Source organism: Scomber japonicus, chromosome 13 (genome assembly GCF_027409825.1).
Source record: "Scomber japonicus isolate fScoJap1 chromosome 13, fScoJap1.pri, whole genome shotgun sequence".
Lineage (NCBI taxonomy): Eukaryota > Metazoa > Chordata > Actinopteri > Scombriformes > Scombridae > Scomber > Scomber japonicus.
Window position 1 is genome coordinate 8,469,536 of NC_070590.1, and position 23,687 is coordinate 8,493,222.

The 23,687-nt window shown below is 38.8% G+C and overlaps 1 protein-coding gene across 1 annotated transcript in view; it reads left to right on the forward strand.

The window, feature by feature from the left end:
- The window catches only part of LOC128371317 (polypeptide N-acetylgalactosaminyltransferase 10-like), a 66,231-nt gene that overhangs the window by 37,140 nt on the left and 5,404 nt on the right, over positions 1-23,687 (forward strand). The window contains exons 5-8 of the mRNA XM_053331600.1: positions 9,935-10,120; positions 12,440-12,623; positions 18,303-18,420; positions 22,387-22,494. Coding sequence (XP_053187575.1) covers positions 9,935-10,120; positions 12,440-12,623; positions 18,303-18,420; positions 22,387-22,494 — 596 coding nt within the window. The remainder of the gene's footprint in view (positions 1-9,934; positions 10,121-12,439; positions 12,624-18,302; positions 18,421-22,386; positions 22,495-23,687) is intronic.

Sequence of the window (23,687 nt, forward strand, 5' to 3'; positions counted from 1 at the left end):
AGATGCTCATTGAATCTGACTATTTATGAGATAATTGTGTAATTGTCACAACCCGGCTGAAAGCTGGACTAAGGAAGGGAGACCACACACAAGTTGTAACTACAAAATATTATTGTACATAACATAAAGAGATATTAAACTTAAAACCAACTAAACACAACAAAACTAAAGCAGGTGGAAACCAGGGGAGAGAGGAAGTGTGTCTGACTGCCATCAGTTTATAGAGAGCAGTTAGTCAGTCCACGTGAACTGAATGTCCCTGATGACACCTGATTACATCATGTACAATGTTATGAGTCTGGTACTAGACAGTTTCTAAAATGTAAAATATGTACCTTGTCTGGGACAAATGAATGTGCTTAATACATTTCATGGCCATCTTCTCATCAGATCTCAAAATTGTGTCTGTACAATCGGAAATTATTGGCTTGATGAGAGGAAAGAGGATTGATGGATGTACTGACCACGGACATTGCTACACTCTGACTGTGCCAGCTATCAGGCAAAAACCAGGCCATATGATATAGACCTAGAAGAAGCAGAAAGATTCATTCTTTATAAAAAAAAACTAAGTTCCTAATTAGTACTTAATAAACTAAATTCATTTCAGGACAGTTTTATTAATGATTTAGTTGCTGCCTGGGAAAGCTGCTGTCAGCAGTGTAGAGTTGCTTTGAACAGTCTTATCAACACCAGCAGCAGCAGCCCTACCATCTGCATGATGAAGAGGTGGGGAGAGGAAGCGGCTGCGATGAGGAGATAGGAGACGATGTGCAGTGATGGAAACAAGTACGAATGGGGAGAGAGGCAGCAATGCAGAAACACTGAGCAAAGTTCAGCATGTTTATTCATTCATGTCAGCGCGCGCATGAGTGTGTGTGTGTGTGTGTGTGTGTGTGTGTGTGTGTGTGTGTGTGTGTGTGTGTGTGTGTGTGTTTGTGTTTGAGTGTCTGTTTGTGTATGTGACTGAGGATGTGGGGAGATAATGAGGTAATGGTGCTCAGTGAAGTGTGACAGCGAGATGAGGGAGAGAGTGATATGAAGAGGGAGGTTGAGAGGGAGACAGATGACAGAGGACAAAAGGAGCTAATTGAGTGTTGCCACTTAGAGATGTTGAGCCATCAGTAGGAGCTGATCGATTCAAACATCGTTCTTAAGAGGAGAAGGCCACAGGAGTCACGTTTACTGAGTGAGGACACAGTAAACAATGTCCACTGTAGCTTTGATGATGTATTTATGTCATCTGGAGCTTATATTGATCCAGTCTTCAATCTCACAGCTACCAACATATAATACTTTTTTTTATTGTTTGTTTAGTTTTTTGAACTAATATAGCAAGATATTGGGTACACAGTAGTTTATTATGCAACATAAAAAATGAATTGTATAGGGTGGTGGTGGTTTTGATGGAGCTATATGATGGTAAAAGTCGCTAAAGTTGGGGACAGACTTTCTTGTAGATGTCTGTTAAGTGGTTGCATACCTATATTAAAGTTTCCCTCGGTCAGTAAAGTTTTATCTATTTATGTGCAGGGAGATGATCTCTAAAAGTTGGAAAAACTAAATTAGAGGAAGCATTGTCTAAATGCCTTACAAGGTATGGTGTTGCATCACCAGCATAATAACATCCTTACTCAATATTACAGACTGTTTGAGAAATATGTTTAATTAAGACAACTGCATCTCCAACTGAAGCTGAACCTGTCTACTAACAGATGAGATAACAAAGACTGATATGTCATCAGTTCATTTGGGCTTTGATGTTGAAAAATAACCACTTACTTTACGAATTAGATTGATTTTATTATTTATACTGTTGTTCGCTAATTTTCCTATATCTAGAAAATCAACAAACAAAAGGGATTTAATTATCCCTCCTGGTCTGAACTCTGGAGTGCTGAGATACTTGAATTAACGTAAATCAATCGCCAAGACTGTAATAGAGTTAGACTTATAATTGGACCTCTCTTATTTTTAGGGGCAGCATTAATACATCATTAATATATCATTCATTTTTTTTAATACATTCATTATACACCTTCCCTACTTATCATGCAGTTTAGACCTTAACATGTTTAACCATCATCCTACCAACAACCAATTGTAAGGCTTTAGACTGAGGTATTTTTACATTAGGAACACATTGATTGACAAAGTTATGACAAATAGGAATGATAGGATAAAAACACTTGTGAGATATGACAAAAAGTAAACCTCTGGGAGTCTCTGGTTAACCCAGTCAGGATTCATTTCCTTCTATTGATATCTTAATGAATTCAGTTGTCTGTCCAGAAGATTTATACCTCTCGATGCAACTTCCTGTTTCATTTTTCTTATTGACTATGTTGTCTTTTCTGTTGTAAGTGTCAATACAAACTGGTCAATTACTAGACTGAACTTGCCTGTGTTTCTTAAGATATTTGGAGGAAGTAATATATAGTTGTTTTTTTCCATTTTCTCCATATTTTTCAGCATAGCAGTTTTTCTATGTATTTTTCTATGTGGTAGATTTTATGCTAATAGTTTTTTCTGATGTTTGTGACTTATACAAATTTCACTCAACTTTTTTACGTGTTTGTTTTGTGCTGACCCTGATGTTTCAAGTTGGTTTTGCCCTTTTTTCACGGAGTCATGCTCTGTCCCCTACGTGGGAGTTTCAGACAGTGTTGTGAGCAGACTCTCAATCATGCCGATCGCAATCACCTGAGTGATGAATGTGTTTGTGTCCACATATTGCTTGTCCTGCTTTGTGATGGTGATTTAACAATGCCTGGTGAAAATCGAAATGTTGCTCTATTAAAATTGCTTTGAGCTACAAGTACAATGCGCTGATATTTTGTCAGAGACTTGCAAAGACATTTTTTATTTATTTATTTATTTTTCTGTTTTTTTCCCCCCTCTCCCTTGTCTTGCTGCGCTTCTCCTTCACAAATCCTTCTTAATTAGAGCATTTTTCTCTAATTAAGACAAGCTTTCAATTCCTTTGACACCTCTGGCTTATTTAGAAAGACACCTTCAGTCTTTTCATTTCAGCTAAATTAACCACAAAGCATGATTTGACAAATGTCCTCTAGTCTTATCTTATCACAGAGTATGCTACAAGTTGTGTCCTTGAGAGTGTCTATTCTCTCCTCTTTGCTGTCTTTTTCCCATTCAGCTTGTTTTAAATATATATTAGAGTTGTAATAAGAGTCTACAGAACAATTTTACACACATGTTGTCATTGCCTGTTGGATATATTTCATTCATGGGGATCGAAGATCTCACAAAATGCAGCTGCTTTTCAAGCTTCCTTGTGAATCTCCTCACAGCCATCCTCCTCTCTGCAATGTATATCATGAATCTTTGAAGTAGATAAACTGGTCTAAAAGATAGTGTTATCATCTCACAGTCTCAGTAGAATATTAGTACACTATTTAAATGTTAAATGTCCATTTTACACACCACCTCTATTAAGATTTGTTCGGATTCTCTCTTGATTTAATCTGGTTAATAATAGTGTAGATGACAGAGAATCTGAGCTCACCACTATACTATTTGAGCTGCTTCATTTTACTGGAGACTTACATTACATTTAACAAAGTAAGGTCTCGCAAAAAATGTACCATCTTTTTTAAAACATGTCTCTTTTCACTGCTTGTGTTTCTGATATTAATGGACAGAATATGTTGTAACAGCTGGGATGTGAAGGGTGCAGAATTTGCTTTAGTATTACATGTCTTTTGCAGATGATGTGTGGTCCTAATAGCTTCATCAACCTATGACCTCGAGCACACACTGAGGCGTTTTGCAGTAAAGTGTATGGCTGTATTTATACTTGATGAAAGGGGTTAATGACAGTACCTTTGGTGTAGGTGTTTAAATTATAATCTAGTGTCAGATGTCACCTAGTAATAGCACAACTGCAACACTGCATGTATCACAAGAGGTCAGGCTATATCATGGTATATTTACCTTCTTTTCATTACTGGTGATACAGAGCACTGGTATACACATATAACTAGTGTTACATGCAGGCATTTTCTGTCTTGGCTGACATCATTATTCAGACTGCTGCCATACAATTGTAGTGGTTAGTTACATTATTTTATTCCCTTCATGGTAGACAGCGGTAATCACAGTGAGTAGGAGGGTTGCAGTGGAAATGGCTTTTGTAGACATAGCCCAATCCAAGCAATTACCAGATGTTTGGCAAAGACTTCTGTCTGATTTCTTTTATTCAGTTGCTCTTATCATATATTATTGTTGGTCCAATACAATACACTAATTGCTATAGCAACCTGCTCTGCACTGAAAACCCTGGGTACGCTCATGGTGCTCATGTCATACAATTTGTGTTTGCTAAAGTAAACTTTTTCACTGTTTGCTTTAATAAGCAAGCAGAGTGATGAAAATGCATAATTTCAACACAAAGCAACTTCATTAGAGGAACCAGAAACTAGTGAAAATGATCAAAATGACAAAGTGGAAACAAGGAGAGGCAAAGAGAGTTACAGAAGCTGGGGGGAGTCTACCTGTGCCAGCATTGCAGCTTATTCCTTGTAGTGGTATTAGCAGTGTGAGGAGGGACCCCTGGTATCCAGCCTTAGTTAATGTAACCCACCCAAAACACTTCATAATCAGCAGAGGAGCATCAGTCAGACCTGCACAGGACTCCTGTCTGGGATATGAATCACTTAAGATCAGTTAAGATGCTATTTTTTACAGACATCCCTATCTGTGTTGCTTTCTTTCCCCTTTCTAGGTGTCAGCTGTGCAGTTTCTCTGTTAAAAAGAACATCCTTGATGTTTGGTGGTGTGCCAGAGCATCCAGGGATTAATCCACCACCTTGGAAACCGAGCTCAGCGGGCCATTTTGGGTCTAGTGTGTCTCAGCTCTAATTGGATTATTAAGAAATGCATTACAGGGAGAATGTTGCTGCTGAACATTCATTTAGCTAACTTTTATATTTCATGTAATATTTAAAGGCTGAGTCTACAATTTAGAATGTAAAAAGCAAAGAGTAATGATGATAATAATAATAAGAAGAAGAATCATGATAATAATCATCTTAATAATAATAGTTAAAATACATTTGTTTTACTCTAATGTCTCCAGACATTGCTAATGTAAACCAACCTTTTCAGCAACCCAAAACATTAGAAACCTCGATTTAGGTGTTTTTTACTGTTAATTCTTATTTTAAAAGTTGTGTCTGTCAATTTAAATGGGTTAACATTCTTTAATGTTTAAAAGTCTGAGAGAAGGTGGATCTGTGTCCATAAACGTGTGTGACTTTCACACCTAAACCCAGATTTAGGCCTTGTCTCCCTGTTTTAAACCACAGAGGTGGCAAATCAGGGAATACTTACATATCAGAAAACACCCTTAAGAGTAATCTTTGGGTAGTTTCAGAAGGAAATGACAAACCTATGTTCTCATTAAGGTATGAGGACTTGTTATTTCAAAAAGTGGTGGCTGTGTTGTGGCGGTGTCATGACTAAATGCCTCTCATTCATGTCTGCTGTACATGGAGTATTGAGTCTTTAAATTGCAATTTCTTAAAAAACTGGAAACCATCAGACACCACAGGGCAGCAGTGGCTCAGGAAGTAGAGCGGGTTGTCCACTAATTGGAAGAACTCCGGCTCGATCCCAAGCTCCTCCAGTCGAAGAGTCCTCGGGCAAGATACTGAACCTTAACTTTGTCCGGTTGACAGCGCCATTGGTGTGTGAATGAGTGAGTGGATGCATTAGTGTCTCCTCCTGATGAGCAGGTTGGCACCTTGTATGGTCCTGCCATCAATGTCGGTATGCATTATAAAGCATTTGGAAGAGAGGCGGAACTATTACTTACTACTTACTATTTATCATAAGTTGTTTAAAAGTTTTGAAATATTCTGAACCAAGCGCAAATGTATGGGGAACAAATAACATGCATTATCTTTCTGGCTTTAAAAGTTGTTTCATAGGAGTCAATACAATTATTACCAATATGCTAAAATGAATATTTTGCATTGTACGTTGCTTATTGACCTAAATGGACTGACTACACCTCAGTCAGCGGATGTGATTTCAGTTCATAGAGAATTGCATCAAAGACAAGCATCAATTACAAACATGTGACATTTTTAATGCATACAGACACTTTGACAAGAGCCGGAGGCCAACTGCCGCACCTTTCATCTGCTAAGTACTAATTCATGTTTGAGCTTGGCCCCGTGTGAGTAGATGAAAGACGGCCGGGCAGCTCCAACACTGTCCGTAGGAGAAATGAGTGAGTGACGGACTGCAGCGAGGCAAACAAATAGAAAAGGGATGGATGTTATGCTGGAATTTAAGTTGAAGTTTAGTCTGTGCTGAATAAATGGCCTGGATTTCTATCACCTACCTGATGTGTGTGATGAACAATTCATCCCTCTGATCCACGCTTTGAAATGACCCTGACATCCACAACGCCCCAACTCTCCAATCTCCTCTGCTTCACATTCAAGACTAATATGTTTGCCGACATTCAGCTCGCTCTCATTAGAGTGATTAATTGCCTCCTTGCTTTCGGTAAACAGTATGAGCTGTATTCGTATTTATTCAGGGAAAATTAACCAATCATAATTAAATGCTCTGATCTTTCTCCCTCACCTCTCCACGTGCTAGCTCTCGTCACACAAGAGAATTAATTTCGCTTCGGTAGATTGTAAGTAACTCTTTCTGTATGGTGAGTTTTCATATAGAGCAAGAGTCTCAGGCTTTAATGGTCAGTTTTTAATAGGCTGATTTATTACTGGAGCATACGGGCAGGACAGTTGTTTTTTTTTCCTCACAGTTTGGCGTCGACCCCTGCTACGCCCCTCCGTCCTTGTTCCAATGTCACATTTTACAGCGTGTAGGTCAGCTGCTGTGCAACACAATAAACACAGCAAAGAATAAAATAAAGGTTGACCTTCTCTGGAGGGGAAGAGTTTGGACTTGGAGTAAGTTTTCATAGAGAGACAGTAAGAGACATTTAAAGTCCCCCTCCAGTTAAAAATGTGTTGTTCTTGTTACTTCAGTTGGATGTTTCACTGTGCAGAATCATATATTACACCGTTTGACACTAGGAGGCTGTTTTCATATTCATCTGAGCATGATTCGTGACATAACAACTAGTTGGCCTTCACATTAACCTATTGGGCTGTTGAGTTGTCAAAGACACTTTCGAGGTTTTATTTGGAGAATCGTTGAAGATGTTGTTAAAATCAACAGTGAGGAAAATGCCTCTTGGCAGCGGGTCATCTGGTCCGCCCAGTTTATTTCTCTGCCTGCTGCAGGTTGTCTAAGTGTGTTTTAAAGTGTAGCCTTAGATGTCTTTCTTTTTTCTGGCTTTCTTACTCTCTGTCAACCTCAACTCAGTCAGAGCTGCAATTTGGCATGGAAGTAAATAAAGTTCCAAAAGTATGAACTTAAAAGGTCAACATTTCAACTTTTCTTAGTCTCTCATTGCATTCCCATTGACAGTCGATATGGCTTTTTGTGAAGGAGAAGCTGTCTCTGAATTAAACTTCATGTTTTGACAGCTACAGGAATGATTTCTATTCATACCACTGTGAGTACTGACTCCGGCCCTAAGACCAAGATTTTTGGAGTAAAAAATGTTCACATGCTCTCCAAAAAACCACAAAAAAACCCACAATGGGAGGCCACAACATTCATAATTGACATATATTTTCAGAAGAGTGTCAAGTTTAGAGACCCAACCAAAGTTTCAAACATCCCAACTATTGGCTGTAGTCACTCTAGCTGTTGTTGAAATGGGTAAATAACAGGATTTATTTTCCCAGCCAGTGTGGGCTTTACAGACAAATATACCGAATTCAGTGTATTGTGAGAAAATGACCTATTACTTTAAGAACTTATTTTTAGTCTTAATTGACTACAAAAGCTCCCATGCTAAAACGCATCTCAAACATTTAATCTTAAATATTCATCCAGCCAGATGTCAGCTGAAATGAAACATGTTTTACCATGAATTATAGTCCTTCAATCATCATTAAAACCATAAAAGGCCAAATGGAAAAGTAAGTCACATAACCAGAAAGGTTTTTCCTCTTCAGGGAGACCATCAACCTTTTTCTAGGGTAAAGGGAGGCTGAAAAGTGCATGTAGAGTAGAGCCATTATCATAACCATTATCATTATCATATAGAGTATTATCATGTATACAGTTATATAGTGTTTAATGGCTGGCAGACGTTTTGACCAACATGGACAATATGCAGTTAAAAAAAAAACTTGTTTTGGTAGCAAAAAGAGAACCCTAACACAATCTAAAGCAAAAATGGAAATTGAGTTATTAATTAATCATAAAGTGTCTTTGTGTGTTTTTTATTTTGTGTTTTTATGCTACATTGCTGCAAATAAAACGTTGTCTTGTAGGACAATACAAATATGAGCTGAATTGAACTTTTTTTGTTAGTAATAATTATGAGTTTTTAAGCAAAGGTTCCCATTTATAGATGACAACAAATGATATAATATATTGGTCTAGACTAATTTTGGAATGTTGCAATAGCCTGATATTGACTATCTCATGTTCATGTATCCAGTTTATCACTTTACCAGTGCTCTTTGATTTCCATTTGTTGCAATGCAACCTCGAGAAAAGCTTTTCCCAATTGCCAGTTATGTCAATAGATGGAAAATGCTGTTTAAAAACATAACATCTTTAATGATGCAGTTAACTGATACAGTGAGCGTGGGTGAAGTCCACTGCAGATACAAGACAAATAATGGGACGGAGAGAGAGAAGGAGGGAGGGGGGCATGGATAGTCTCTAAATCAGCTCTCACTGTTAATGTGTCCACATTTATTTATACTATAATATTACCAGTTCTCTCCAGCTCTTTTGGATTGGGATAATCAGATATTAGCTGAGATGATTAGTTATTCTGAAACAGCACTGTGTCTCAGCTTTAAACTTTTGCGACAATAATGTCTCTGGTGAAAATCAGACGCGTCTCCAATGCATCGACTGTCACTGCCAGTATATTCACTTTGATGTCAATTAGGCAATGCTACACATTAACATTTCATTAGCTATCTTTCACTCTACTGACAAGCATTTTGGAGTGGCTATGGCTCAGGCAGTAGAGCGGGTTGTCTACTAATCAGAATATCAGTGGCTTTACAAATGCAGTCCATTTACCACTGAAATTAGCTAGCTTCATGGCCAACTAAGCAACTAATCTAGCAACGGATAAACTAGCAAGCATGTGTTTTAACATCAACATTATACTGACAAGGTAGAAAATGATATGGCCAACGACTATTTTCTTGCTAGAAATGTTTTAATGTTAAAACAAGTAAGCAGATTTGTACACTGAAATAGGCTATAAAATCAGCCCACACATGTGCAGATACATTCAATATAAAGTTAATTTACTCTATATGATGAAATCATGTCAGCATCAGTACTTTGTTTCTGTCTCTTTTCACCTCAAAACTAAAATGTCACATGTTTTGTATATGTTCTTGATCATTAAATGATTACTGGTGAGCTCACCTCACCTAAAAGGAGCTGTGGACTGTTACTGTTTTTTTTTTTTTTTTTGGGGGGGTTAAAGCAATACATGTCTGCAGTTTGTCAGTGTGACTCATTACCCCTGCCCTTCTGTCTTTAATGTTTGCATTCACAATGCAACAGTCCCAACAGGCAGAAGACTTTGAAAATTACCAACATGCAGTGGCCAAGAGGCAAAGTACACCCTAGACAGGTGGTCAGTCTATCATAAGAAACTGCAGTAACCACTGCACAGCGACCTCTTTGCTACAAAGACATGTCCATGCCAAGCATTTAAGAAAGCACATCCATTATGTTTCCACTCCTGAAACAGCTAAACCATCAAAACTGCTACAATAACATTTAATTTAACACTTAACACTTTTTTTTTAACACTGAACATCCTTTCTCTTCTTTGCAGAGCACCTAAAGGTGGCACTAGAGGAGTACATGATGCGGATGCCAAAAGTTCGCATCATGCGGACTAAGAAGAGGGAGGGTTTGATCAGAACCCGCCTGCTGGGAGCTGCTGCTGCAAAAGGAGAGGTCATCACTTTCCTGGACTCCCACTGCGAAGCCAACGTCAACTGGCTGCCCCCATTGCTAGGTGAAGAAAACATCCACAGAGACATACATTTTCATTTCTATACTTGTGAGGTGGCAAAAACCTTTACCCGGACCAAATTCTAGCCAACTCTTTAACTATCAAACAGCACTTTGAAAGTAGTGAGGATATTTCTAAAATCTCCTCACTTTAGAAAAAGGTCATGTCTTGACTTTACAAAACGTTTTAACTTTTCTAAAATGTCTCCAGTTCCAACAATTGTCTTGACTTTTCAAACAGGTCCTTGATTTCTAAAAAAAATGTCTTTAGTTCACTGAAATGTTCTTACTTTTTTTTTTTAAATATCCTCAAAGTCCTCACATAGACAGAAGTAAAAAGCACACACACATATGCTCAAAATGTGTGTGTGCTGCCGTCAAACTGCTTTCTCAAACAGAATCAAGAGAAGTGCATCCTCTTCAAACTGATGGAGTTACTGACAAACAATCTCACTTTCTCTGTTACCCATCTTTCATTACGATCTGTGCTCAGCCGTGTCTCCGAGCATGGCGTCGTTGCACGTGGAATTGTTTCACGACAGCCCTGATGACCCACGTTCCCTCCCTTTCAAGCTGTTTATTCGTTATATGGGAATAAGACGGGCATGTCTGTCAGTGTGTAACATGAACACATAGTTGTTGTGTACATTATAGCAGGCTGTTGGAACATTAATAATGGAGAGGAGGTGGAGGCTTTGACAAAATGAGTCAATTTACATGTTACAAGCAGGTTCACATCCTGTGTTGTATTCAAATGACAACAATTTAGTAATATATAATAATCACATTTTTCTCATTAAATTATAATATATTAAAAAAATGGATCAGCTACTTCAGAAAAATATACTACAAGACAATAATACTATGTAGTAGATGACCCAGTTTTAAGTGGTAGAAGTTTTTGGATGAGTGAGCTTCCCAGTGACTTTTATGCAAACGTCTCAAAGGCAATCTAACTAGGTCGGACCTGGTAATGTTTTTCATATGACTTTGCACATGGGAAGTCTGCATTGAATGCCGTCAGATTAACATAAATGCTTCAGCAGCAGAAGATAAAACATACAAAGACAGACATTTTGTTTCACATCACTGTAATGAATGTAATATCTCAACCATCATTTCTTATGCAGAACAATCAGTTTAATGAACAAGAAAACTAATTAACTAAGCTAATTTTAGGGCATTGATGTGATTGACCTTCTGTTGTCTGATCAGTGTATAAAAACACAATTTCTCCTCATGGTGCAACTGGAGGTTCAAAAACCCTTTCATAACCACAATAGTAAACAGACTACCAGGCCCTCTCTAAATCATTGGTGTCAGTATTTGCTTTATATATAGCATGTGAGAAAATAACAGTAACAGCTTAACGTCTTCCCAATAAACGATGGCAGTCTTTGCAGGCAGCAGAATTCACTTCCACATCATGTTAAATGATTAAATTGCCACTAGTGGTGTCAGTGGTGAGTATCCTTTATTAATTACAGCTACAGTATCAAAATAAAATATATCAGGGATGCAGCCTTCAAACTAAAAGCATCTTGCTATCTTAACATTTTTACCTGTCTATCTCTATCTCTCTCTCTCTCTCTCTCTCTCTCTCACTCTCTCACTCTCTCACTCACTCACTCTCTCTCTCACTCACTCACTCACTCACTCACTCACTCGCTCATTCACTCAACTCACTCAACTCACTCACTCGATCACTCACTCACTAACTCACATACACATTAGATGCCAAATATTGTGTAAGCATGTATCCCTGTCTGTAAATGTTTCATCATGTTTGAAGCAGTGAGGAACATTAATGTTAAAGTCATCTCTATCTGAACAAGTGATGAAGCTACCAATGTTATGTGTCCCCGGTATGAAAAAAGGCTTTTATAATCACTTAATGTGCCTGACATCTTCCTCTTGTGGCCAGTAGGTAATCTCAGCATGGGAGGGGTGGCGTCATGGGTGGAACTGAACAAGAGAAAGAAAAAAATGAATAAAAATCACCACATTCACATCTATAGTACTTAATCCAGAAGGTCAAATCTAAACATTTCCAATACTGCTGAAAAAGCTTTAGACGAGAACACAGCTTGAGCTCAGTGAAAAGAATGGCATTGCACACAAACAAACATACTTCATGTTAGTATTTTATTCTTCATGGAAACCCAGTTGCTTTTCTTGTTTACCACTCCTACAATGCAAAAAAATACACAAACATAAGCCTTGTATTTGTTTGCTGTGAACCTGAACCTTCAGAAGAAGAAAAAAACAGCTTCTATTTAACTGAACCAAAGATCAAATTTCTGCCTCCCTCTGTTTCTTTCAGACCGAATCGCCCAGAACAGGAAGACTATCGTGTGTCCAATGATTGACGTGATCAACCACGACAATTTCGGCTATGACACTCAGGCAGGGGACGCCATGCGAGGGGCGTTTGATTGGGAAATGTACTACAAACGAATTCCCATTCCTCCAGAGCTGCAGAGGGACGACCCCAGTGAACCCTTTGAGTGAGTGACAACACACTTTATTTGGATTGAATCATACCCTCTACCAATTTATACTGTTGCATAAAATTTACCAAACATTGCACAGTTGACAGACTTTGTTTCCGTGTTGAGAAGATTATCTTTCATGCTGTTGCTTTTAATGTCAGATTTCACTTGAGGGGTTTTAGTGACTTGTCGTCATAATGGCATCATTTTTGTTTTGGATGGAAGAGAATGACAGTTCCTTAAAGCCCACTTGAGTTAAATTATAGTATCTTTGTTTTCATTCTCCTCATTTGGCTGTGTTTTCAGCATTATCTTCCATTCAGCCCAGTTGATCTGTTAAAAGCTTCTGTCTGCTAAAAGTACACATTTAATAGTATCACAAGATTGTACTCACAATCAACCTCAAACTTTTGTAGGAGGAGATGCTAGTTTGTTGGGCTAGTTATTAAGTGCAACACGCCTGGAGGACAGACATGCTGTACAGATAGAAGAAGGAGTGGATATGATGAAAAAAAAAGTTTTCTGTAGAGTTGAGGCTTGTTTTTGCTCCCTACAAGTCAAAAGCCAGGACTTCAAGTTGCTCTGAAGGCTCCATATGCAAAATTGCCTCCACTTCCTTTTCCATGCTATAGCCTTTGTTGCTAAGGTTGTTGCTAAGGTTGATTGTGTCGTCTACTTGCATTGGATTCATGTTCAAGTTGACATTTTGAGCCTCCAGAACTACCAGAAGCTGGCCAATCTGTCATCGGACAGAGGCTGAACTGAGGGGCTGCATTAGGATAAACAACATATATAAGGACTTCTTGAACTCAAAATCATGCAAATATATTCCAGTAAGGCCACAGAAAAGTATATTTAGACCTGAAAATATGCATAATATGTCTTCTTAAAGCCATTAGCAGACAAAAGAACAATGTACACAGCAAAACATTCAACAATGCTGCTGTGCAGGCATTTTAAAATCATATTATAACATCCTGCAACAACATGTTTTAGTCTGGTATTCTAAGCTCTATTAGGAGAAATATTGTATTTCTATTTCCTGAAGTCAACCCAAATCAATAGTATCAGTGATGTTATGTTTAAAAAACTAAAAAAAAAATGAAATGGAATAATGATTCACTTTAAAAATAATCTGTGTGAATGATTACCTCAAATGTTTTGACAAAATACACAAAAATGATGTTTTAAGCTCCCATTTGATGATGTCATTCCAAACATTAGATAAAGGTAGTCTGACCTATGTTGGCTGCTGTGTCACTCTTCATAGTGTCAACAAGCCAACTGAAAGCTACAGACTTAACTGAACAATGCCTCTCCACATACACACATACACACTCCCCCACCTCACTAACAGTGGCTTGATGCTTCAGTTTTGTGTAGGAGGTGGGGACAGAATGATAGGGAGTGTTTCATTACTTTTTAACTTAACTATTGAGAGCCCTGCAGAAACAGGGGATCCAAGTGCTCATACACAAGCCAGTAGAGTTGGAGTCAAACCCCCCTGAGCAGCACACACTGGTGCACTGCAGCGCTCTTCTGACTGTAGAGACTGTGTCAACACATGCATTAAACATTTTGCTCGCTGATTCTCCTGCTTAAAGACACACTGTACCACAGCACTTTACAAGTGGAACACCTAGAACAGGAGCCAAAATGTTGATTTGTTGTTAATATGAATAATATGCATACTGTAGTCTTTAGTCTCAGCAACAGACCACTTATAATAAGCAAAATGCAGATGAAGTGTCCTAAATGGCCTCCACTGTGTGAAATTTTAATATATGTGTATATATGAGCTCCAATTTCCATGTATGTGCTATCTATGGCTACGTTCAACACTGCAGGCCTGCTCAATTTCCATTTATTGCTCAAATCCAACTTTTTTGTTGCATTGTGAACAGCTCACACTCCTGAAGTGACCCGCATGCTCAGTTGATCATTAATGACGTCACACACAGAACAGTGTTTACGGAAGCGACCATGGCAACAGCAACAGCTGGTGAAGTTACTGGTAGTCTCATTTTATGGTCTAATGATAAAAACAGTATGTGGCGGCACCTGGCAAATTTGTGAGTGGGTGATGTTAAAAAGGAGGAAGAGGAGAAAGAAAATGAATACTTTAATGATATCTTTATGTGGAGCATTAGTTGTGTGTTGCTACATCAAAGTCGTATTAAATGTGACCTGACTGTTCAGATTGCGGTCGCATTCAAAAAAATCTGATATGTATCCGATTCAGTACCACATTTGAAAGTGGCCTGAATCATTTTGGAAATGTCAGATTGAATGCGACTTGTGCTGTTCACATTGTCAGAAACAAATTGGATTCAGGTCACTTTTAACTGCGTTGTGAACGCAGCCTTAGAAATGCTCCTTTGACAAGTAGACAGTGAGGGACGGGGAGCTGTCTTCTTCCCAGTCGAGCTGTCCAGGTTTCATGATTGTTGCCATAGAGACAGCGCTAAAGTAAACAATCTTTTAGCAATGTTGTGACTAGGGACAAGGTCGTCTGGATGTTGCCTGAATAACAGAGAGTGGTTCAGTTTTCCCTCATATTTGCCATGGCATTTCACTGAGTCTACACCAGCACTTTGAATTATGACTGCTGTCTTCTCGGTCGATCAAGTTTGTGTTTGTCAATAATTATTGTTTGCATAAGACATATCTCTTGGAGATACTGTATTGACGAGCTCAAGATTTCTATAACACACTGTTCTTTGTGACAGTCGGGGGAAGGGAAAACGAAGACGTGCATGTTTGTGTATCTTGTGCTTTCTCTCAACAACAAAGTGTTACCAGTTAATTTCTGAAGGTAATTACAGCTGCACAGTGTGTTTTCTTTCTGACAATGTAGTATGAACTTTCTTACAGTAAATTAAGACATCACACAAACGCTGAGAGTCATAAATCTGGTTGCTCCTGCTTCTCTTCTGCTTTACTTTGTCTCAGCGGTAATTAAGTCCATTCCTCTACATTGTTTCAAACTCATGATTTGTGCACAGAATTGTACTAACATAGAATAAGACCACTTTTTTTAAACAAGGAGTGGTTCTTTTAGTCATTATGTGACTGCAGCTGCCGACATTGGACATGTTTCAGTCTAACCCTAACCCTAACCCATCTCATGCTCGTCTGTTTTTAATCTTAAAGTTTAATTAATACCACTGCCCACACCTGCTACATATTGTTTATTGCCTCACTCACATAACTCTAACACATTTTTTAAGCTTCAAGTCTATTGTTTGTCATGTAATGGACTTCAAGAAGTAGCACGAATTGAGATCTTTTACTTTAAAACAGCTGCAGGCACAAGAATGTGTTTGATTTAGCCTGGAATGCCAACTTGTCAAAAGTTAATGTGATTTACAAAAAATAGCCACAAGTATGTCGACAGTGTGGTCATTAGTCAGTGATATTTAGGCAATAGCGTACTGTCTCACTGCACAAATCCAGGCATGTAATGAAATGGTTCAATGATTGGTGTGGAAGAATTTCACTGGCTTGCGCAGAGCCCCGACCTCAACACCTTTGGGATGTATCGGGATGCCTACTCTGAGCCAAGCCTTATCACCCAGCATCACATCTCAGTAATGCTCTGGTGGCATTAGTGAGCAAATCCCTGTATCCAGCAGGTTCCAAAATCTGGCAGAAAACCAGAGGAGTGAAAGCTGTTCTAGCAGCAGATTGAAATCCATAGTTTTGGTTAAACAATCGCATATTCTATTGTCCACATGCTTTTTGCCGTATAATCTACATTTTTCTTTTATCAGCTGATACAGAATATTTGTGTCATTGAGAAAGCAAGTTGAATATTATGTAAATTTTATTACACAGCAAACAAATCCATTCAGTTGTCACACATGCAGCTTACAGTTTCATCAGATAGCACGACTCACAGACAGCACAGCAAACACAAATGTTTTTATCACTCCAAATTGTTTTGACTTTAAAGCTGCAGTGCGGGACTTTTACATATAAATGAATGAACGTTGCATTCAAGCCCTCTTCAAACAATCTCACACAATGTAGATTAAGCTAATCGCCCCCAGATAAATCTCTCTCTATTTGACAGTCTACAGAACTTTTAAATCAGATGTTTGACATTCCCATGCTGGTGCACTGGCCATAAAGTGAACCAGGAATTACTGTTTTCCCCTTCTGTGCATCCTGATAGCTTCAGTGGAGGTAATGTATTTAACAACCAACACTTCAAAACCTACCAAACATATGGATCAGGCAAAGAAGTAAATGATATTGGAGGAGTGGTTTGAGCAGTTGAAATTCATTGTAGCTGCTTTGACAGCTGATGTCCTCCACAAAAGGACAAACACTCATTTCAGTGGCCACCTTTTAATCCTACAGATGTTCATATTTAACACTCACATTTTAAACTGTGTATTTCTTTGAGAACAAAAAATGGAATAGTGAGGATAACAACAAAAAAAGTATAGAGAGAGACACAGACAGTAAGTATCTCAGTGTGCGTGTGTGAGTATTTTCGGTGGTACTATTTTCTCTCCAGATAATGAAGATGCTCTGAACAGTGCTGTAGCAATTAACCCACCACAGAGAACCGTGGCTTCTGTCTGCTGTGACAAGCTCTGTGCAGCTGAGTACAGGGCTTGTTAGGCTGTTGTTCTGTTTCTCTGCTGCACTTGATTGTAGCTGCTTCACACCTGAGGCACAAAAATTGGGGTAGCAGGTGCAGACACAAAACAAATTACATCAGATTGTCTTGAGAGGGGACTTCATTGACTAGATCTGAACCTTAACCCCAACTCCTTCCACTGCACGACCTACTTTAACCCGATTAAAGTAACTAACTCCAAATTCAAGCACATCCTCCATCCACATATTTCTATCCCCCCCACAAGTAATGCATTCCTCTACAGTACAGAAATATTACAACACACACACGTGCAGGTATACTGGGTTGTCATAGTTACAAGCTTTCAGTTGAAAGTTGGAGGCAGCCAGCCAGCAGGTAGCATGCTTTCGCCAAAGTCCTCCCTGCAGAGGATCAATTAAAGGCAAACAGGGCAGCTACTGTACTGTTGGCAGTGGAAAAACACTCCAGGGCTTCCCACGCCTCATGAGCAGTGAGTACATGTACGAGTCCTGTGGTGATAACAACCCATGGTTCTGCCATTTTCCTTCTCCAAGGATGAACAAATATGAAATGAATCTCAAAGTCATTACAAATACCTCTGTACTTCCTCTTCAACACTCTTGTTTGTCTTGTTGTTTGACATTTCTCTATCAATCAGGGTGAAGAAGAACCTTGTTTCCTGCTTTAGTTTACCCCAAACATCATTATGCACAGTCATATTTAATCTTATGAGACACCTTCTCTCATAGCAATAAAACTTAAAGTAACTTAAAGTTTATAAAGTGCTTCATTATAATTATTTATTCAGTTTATCTCTCACTTTTCAGTTTAAGGTGATTTCAGATTCTCTTTCTTGCTTTTTCCCATGTCATCTTTGTTCCTTTCAATCTGACAATGTGATGATCTGAGGGTTAGCTGTTGTTATTTGTGAGTAAGTTAATTAGTCTTTCATCCATTTAGATGTTTCTTTTGACAGGTGAGACACGTATCCAGAACAAAAACAAAGTGGAAAGTAATGCTGCTGATTGCATATGTAGAGCTTTTGTACTGAAAGTGTTTGTGTTGTATTTTGTGTCCTCCAGGTCGCCAGTGATGGCAGGTGGACTGTTCGCTGTGGACAGGAAGTGGTTCTGGGACCTGGGAGGATACGACACTGGTTTGGAGATCTGGGGAGGAGAACAATATGAGATTTCCTTCAAGGTAAAAAAAAAACAAGAACAAACAAATACATCAGGGTGATAGAAAGACAGTAATGTGTCACAACAATTACATGATAATTAAAAATATTTTGTAAGCCAATATTTACTGCTCATTTACTGCTTCATTGTGTTCTATTTATGAACGTCTGCAGTTGAAGACAACATTTACTGGTTGTTGTTAAAAAATAAAATTATAATTCTGGCTTTTCCTCAACTAAATTTTTACCAGCAAGACATTCTTCTTCATTATAGGTTTGACCCTGATGGCCATGCCTCCCTGTACTGGGTAAAATAGTAATATTTACATCCAATAATATTTCATTGCAATAATGTTTAGCTAAATTTTATCTTTAAAACTGAATTATTTATGCCACTGACAACAACAGAGGGTCTATACAGCACAGATGAATAAGGTATATCACACAGATGGGGTCAATTCATTGTTGGTTTGGCTCTGCACATGAAATCTTTTGCAATAAGAGAAAAAAAATCACGATCCTTCTCCTTTAAGTAGGCCCTGGGTTTAAAAGTGTGCATTTCTCATAGTCTCAAGTATTTGACCTCAACAAAATACAGTGATGACCTAGTGCTGGTGTGAAAAGGCTTCTGTTTTAGTACTGTTTTCATCTTATTTAAGTAATTACTGTGATAATATCATATAGCAAGGTTATTATTTTGGCCAAGATACTCATACTATTAAATTTTGCTATCAGCACATGCCTAGCTGTGCCTCTTAAGTCTACTTTATGCCCTCAGATATTCAATTTGGTTTCCTTTTTATTAAGATCCCCATTAGCTGATACGGCGCAGACAGCCAGTCTCCCGAGGTGAGAAGATTAACAGGCTCTCATACTAATCCTTACAACCAAACTGCTGCTCCCACAGACAGCCAGGCCCTGTATGCATGTGAAACACAATCACTTTATTCACGGGTACCGTTAATCTAAAGCTCCATCCTGGTGACATTGGTATGGGAACACAGATCATTTCCAGCTCACACAGTGAGATAATATCAGGACATACATGCACACAGAGCACAGGGGCCAATATGACCTCACATGCACAGCGACAGGACGGTGTAAGACATAAAACCTGTGATGGATTATTTATAATGCTCCAGCAAATTGGACTTTCAGTTATACTAACATTTCTTTGAGACAAAGCTGCTCTGAAGAAATAAACAATTAAACTTCTGTGGATGGAGCCAAAAAGAAAGTAGTTATTCAGAGTAAAAGTAATAGTTGGCAAAAGAAAACTTTCTAAAAGCATACATTAAAACAAAAATGACAAAGTTTTTCATTTATGACAGCATTCTGAATTTAAGATGGATAGTCAGCTACTGACCCATATTGGCAAAGTGTACAGCTGACAGAAATAATGATTTGCTACAAGGATAATGCAGTCACTTTATGATGCTTGTCTCCATGACAACACCATCAAACAGTCACTGATGGCAAGAAAAAAAGTAAGAGACATCATCCTGCATATTGTTGGCTCTCAGGTCCAGATGCAGGTGATATAATAAAGTCAAGCCAGAATGAACACATTTATTAAAATATAGATCATAGGTTGTTTAAAGTCCATTCAGGATGGTGTGGGAAGCAGTACTTCTTGTTTTATTCATAGTGACACCGATAGACACAACTCAAGTTTTTGTTGCACTTGCCAGATTTTGTCTTGCAGCAATATGTTTTATTCATGCAGCTGGAGTGAATTTTGTTGTTCTGTAGTTTCTCTATCAGCTGAGATGTGTGCATGATTCAAGCTGGTTTGCTGGTGGTGGAGCTTCTTCATGTGCCACAGACCAGAGACTATGATGGTGCTGCAGTAAAAATAATAGACACACAAGGTCACGAGGCTTACTTAGTTATGCCTGGATGGTTTAATAGCCTAATTTCAGTTGGTGCTTGAAATTATTCCCATGCCGAAACAATTTAAAAAATCAATTTACTAAGGAAAGCAACTTTTAAATGAAGGGGACACGATGAATAATGCAAACTGGATTGGTCATAGCTTGTGTGTTTTAAAAGGAATAGAATGCAGAATTTTCCCTAAAAGAATCTGTATTCTCTTGTTTTCTTATTATTTTGTTGTGTTTGGGACTTTTCTGGTATGTTAAGGACAGTTGATGTGTAGCTACCAGCAAATAACAGCACACAGGCTGTGAGGTCAGGGCTCTATGGCATAGCGACCAGGTTACATTGCTGTCTTTGTCTCTCTCTTCTGCTCTATGTCTCTGTGTCATTGATATATAAGAGGCCATTCCTGCATTGTATATCTTTAATTACTTTATTTGCTTCGAATTTATTAGCACTCCTTGATTTGTACATTTTGAAGATTACGTGTCCCTGCACCAGTTTGGCATCAGGACAGTCTGTGTCCGTGTGGCCCTGCACTCCAAAGAAGGAAATAAGTCCTTCCTGCAAGTCCTGCAACTAGTCATTTTATCTTCAGCTGCTCTCTCCAGGACGTTTCAAGACACTGCCAAAATTCTGAGAGCAGAGGCGAAAAGAAAGCAGGTTGAGCCAGATTAGCTGAGGCTTAAAAGCTGGCTGACCAGTTAAGGCAGGTTATGTGGAGATACTGGGAGTGCTACATGCTCTGCCGCTATGGCCGTAACCTTCTGGACATCAGGGGATAGTCTCAGTCGAGGTGTCCAGCAACGGCAGCGATGGAGAGTCGAGAGAAGCAGTGGAGATCACTCTCGAGCCCCGGTCTGCTCTTCTCACAGCTTAGTAAGAGATTGCCAGCATCAGCAGGGCATCATGCTGCTCTCTGCCTGGTCCAAAGAGATGCCCATCAGCGGTAGCAATGATACTGGTGCACATTGGCCAAGAATGAGCTCGGAGTGGGGATTCCATCCGTGAAGAACTAAGATCAGTGAGCTGATTCACCATTGTTGAAGTGAGAGAGATGAAAGCAGCAGTGAGATGTTGCTTTTTATACTGTATGAGGCAAACATAATCAGTAGGCACATCCTGATGGGCTACTATATACAGTATATGCAAATTTTGTACACGTGATTGGAGAAGAGTATTACTCCATAGAGTCTAGTAGAGGGAGGAGCAAGTGTGCAGTTGAACCTGGGATAAAGAGTCTATTGGCCTGCATATGTATGTTTTTATCTGTCCATTCTCCTGAACTCCCAACAGTTTCAGTCTGCTTCTAACCTTCAAACAACATACATATTATATACATATTAAATGACTTTTTGGAAACACTAACCCTCTCTCTCCCTTTGCATGTTTAAATACAGCTTTTCATTTTCACACTTTTTACTTTGCTATTGTCTTCTATAGAAACAAAAGACCACTTTCTCGCTCGCCTTCTGTCTGTAAGTCTTCCTTTCTTCCTCCTCCTCTTCATCTCCTCTCTTTCTTTCTTGAGGTTTATTTTAAACTTTTCCAAGCCAAGAAAGATAACCACTACTGTTGTCTTCATTATAGTTGGAGGAGTAAAATGAGGATCTACTGCTCTGTTACATGAGATAGGCTAATAAAGCTATAGCTTTAAAAATATGTCACTAAAAATTATTTGCATTTAGAGTCTACAGCAATACAGCTTACTGACACAGTTTAAGACACTCTAACAGTGACTTAACCCAGCAACACATTTTTTTCTAATCTGACCCTATTGCTCCGGTGAAGTCAGTTCACCATCCTATCATAATTTGTTTTTGGAGTCTTCTCATCCTCCTCCACTATCCAGCCATCTAATCTTTGTCTTTATTGCCTCTCCCTCTGAATTCACTCGCTCCTCTCTGTCCCCTGCAGGATTTATAAGCCTGTTAGACCCACTCTACGCTTCCTCTTTCTTCTTAGCCATCAGTCTTCTGCTCATCTCCTTGATCGTCTCCTTCGTTCACCTTGCTTTACCTTTCCAAAACTTCCTGAATATCCAGATGGACAAAGCCTCTAAGTATAATACAGCTCCTGCTAAAGAGGGTTCTCTCTCTCTCTCTCTCTAGGTGTGGATGTGTGGTGGTCGGATGGAGGACATCCCTTGCTCCAGGGTAGGACACATCTATAGGAAGTACGTCCCCTACAAGGTCCCTGGAGGGATCAGCTTGGCAAAGGTAATTCTTTACACCTACACCATCCAAGACCAAATACAATACAGCAGATCAGTCACAGATTTTCTCTATTGTGTAACAGCAACTCAGTGTCAGTACAATACTGCCACAGAACCTCTCAGTCTGACTACCATGCTGGTACATCTGAGTCACAAAACAACAATAGTTTTCATTGTGTGATTGTAGAACAAATTTGTCAGATTTGTAACAAGACTAATCAAAGCTTATCTCTATAGGCTGTTTGTTGTTTTGTTTGTTTGTTTTAGGGTTAGGTGGTGCAGGTTTTCCGACACCCTTTTCTACCTTATCTATCAAAACACTAAACCTGTAGTGTAATGTGAGGCACTGCAAGCTAAATATTTGATAAACCTTTCTGCTTCAAAACATATTGAAAATATAGGACACAACAAAAATACAAAATTAATCTTAATCTAAATAAAAGCTATAAAGCAGGCTATATGTTGATATCGTGTCGCTAGTATGGTATTGTTGGTATATCCAAAATGTCCACACACACTATTAAACTGCATCTTCTTCTGATTAAACTTATCAAGCAGTTGGCAAAAGACTTTTCTCAAACATAAACACTTCGTCCTTGTGTAAAACTAGTTTTAAGCGGCACAGGAACAATAATAACAGCCTGTTTGTTTTCTATTTTCTCTTCTTTCTCCTTTACGTATGAGCGCACTTTACTGTCGGCTCAGCATCCACAAACAAAAGACCACCAAATGAGCGGCAGCAGTATGTGGCGTATCCGCTTTCTACGAGTTATACCCTTTTCCGGTGCTACTGTGAAGAATGAGCTTAAGTTTCTTTGTTCCTTGTATTCCTCAAAGTATCTACACAGAATGAGAAATTGTGTAAAAGTGCTAAATCATCTGAGATGCAGCCGAACACCATACATTATGTATGCCTCAGCTGCAGCCTGGAACTTGGCTCGGTTTGGCTCAGTATGCGACTGAACGCCACTGGCCTTTGTTTTGCTTTTTTATTCTGACCAGCAGTCTTTAAACTGGACCTCAGTGGAATGCTGATGGCCCTGAATCAGCCTGACCCTGCAATGAAGGAGAAAATTTACATAAAAAGGTACAAAAAAGAAGAGAAAAAAAGAACTCAGACTTTGTTCTCTGCACATATTTGAAGTTTCAGTTTTCTAATCAGGGTTATACCTCTTCATTTTTAAAATTATTTTTCAA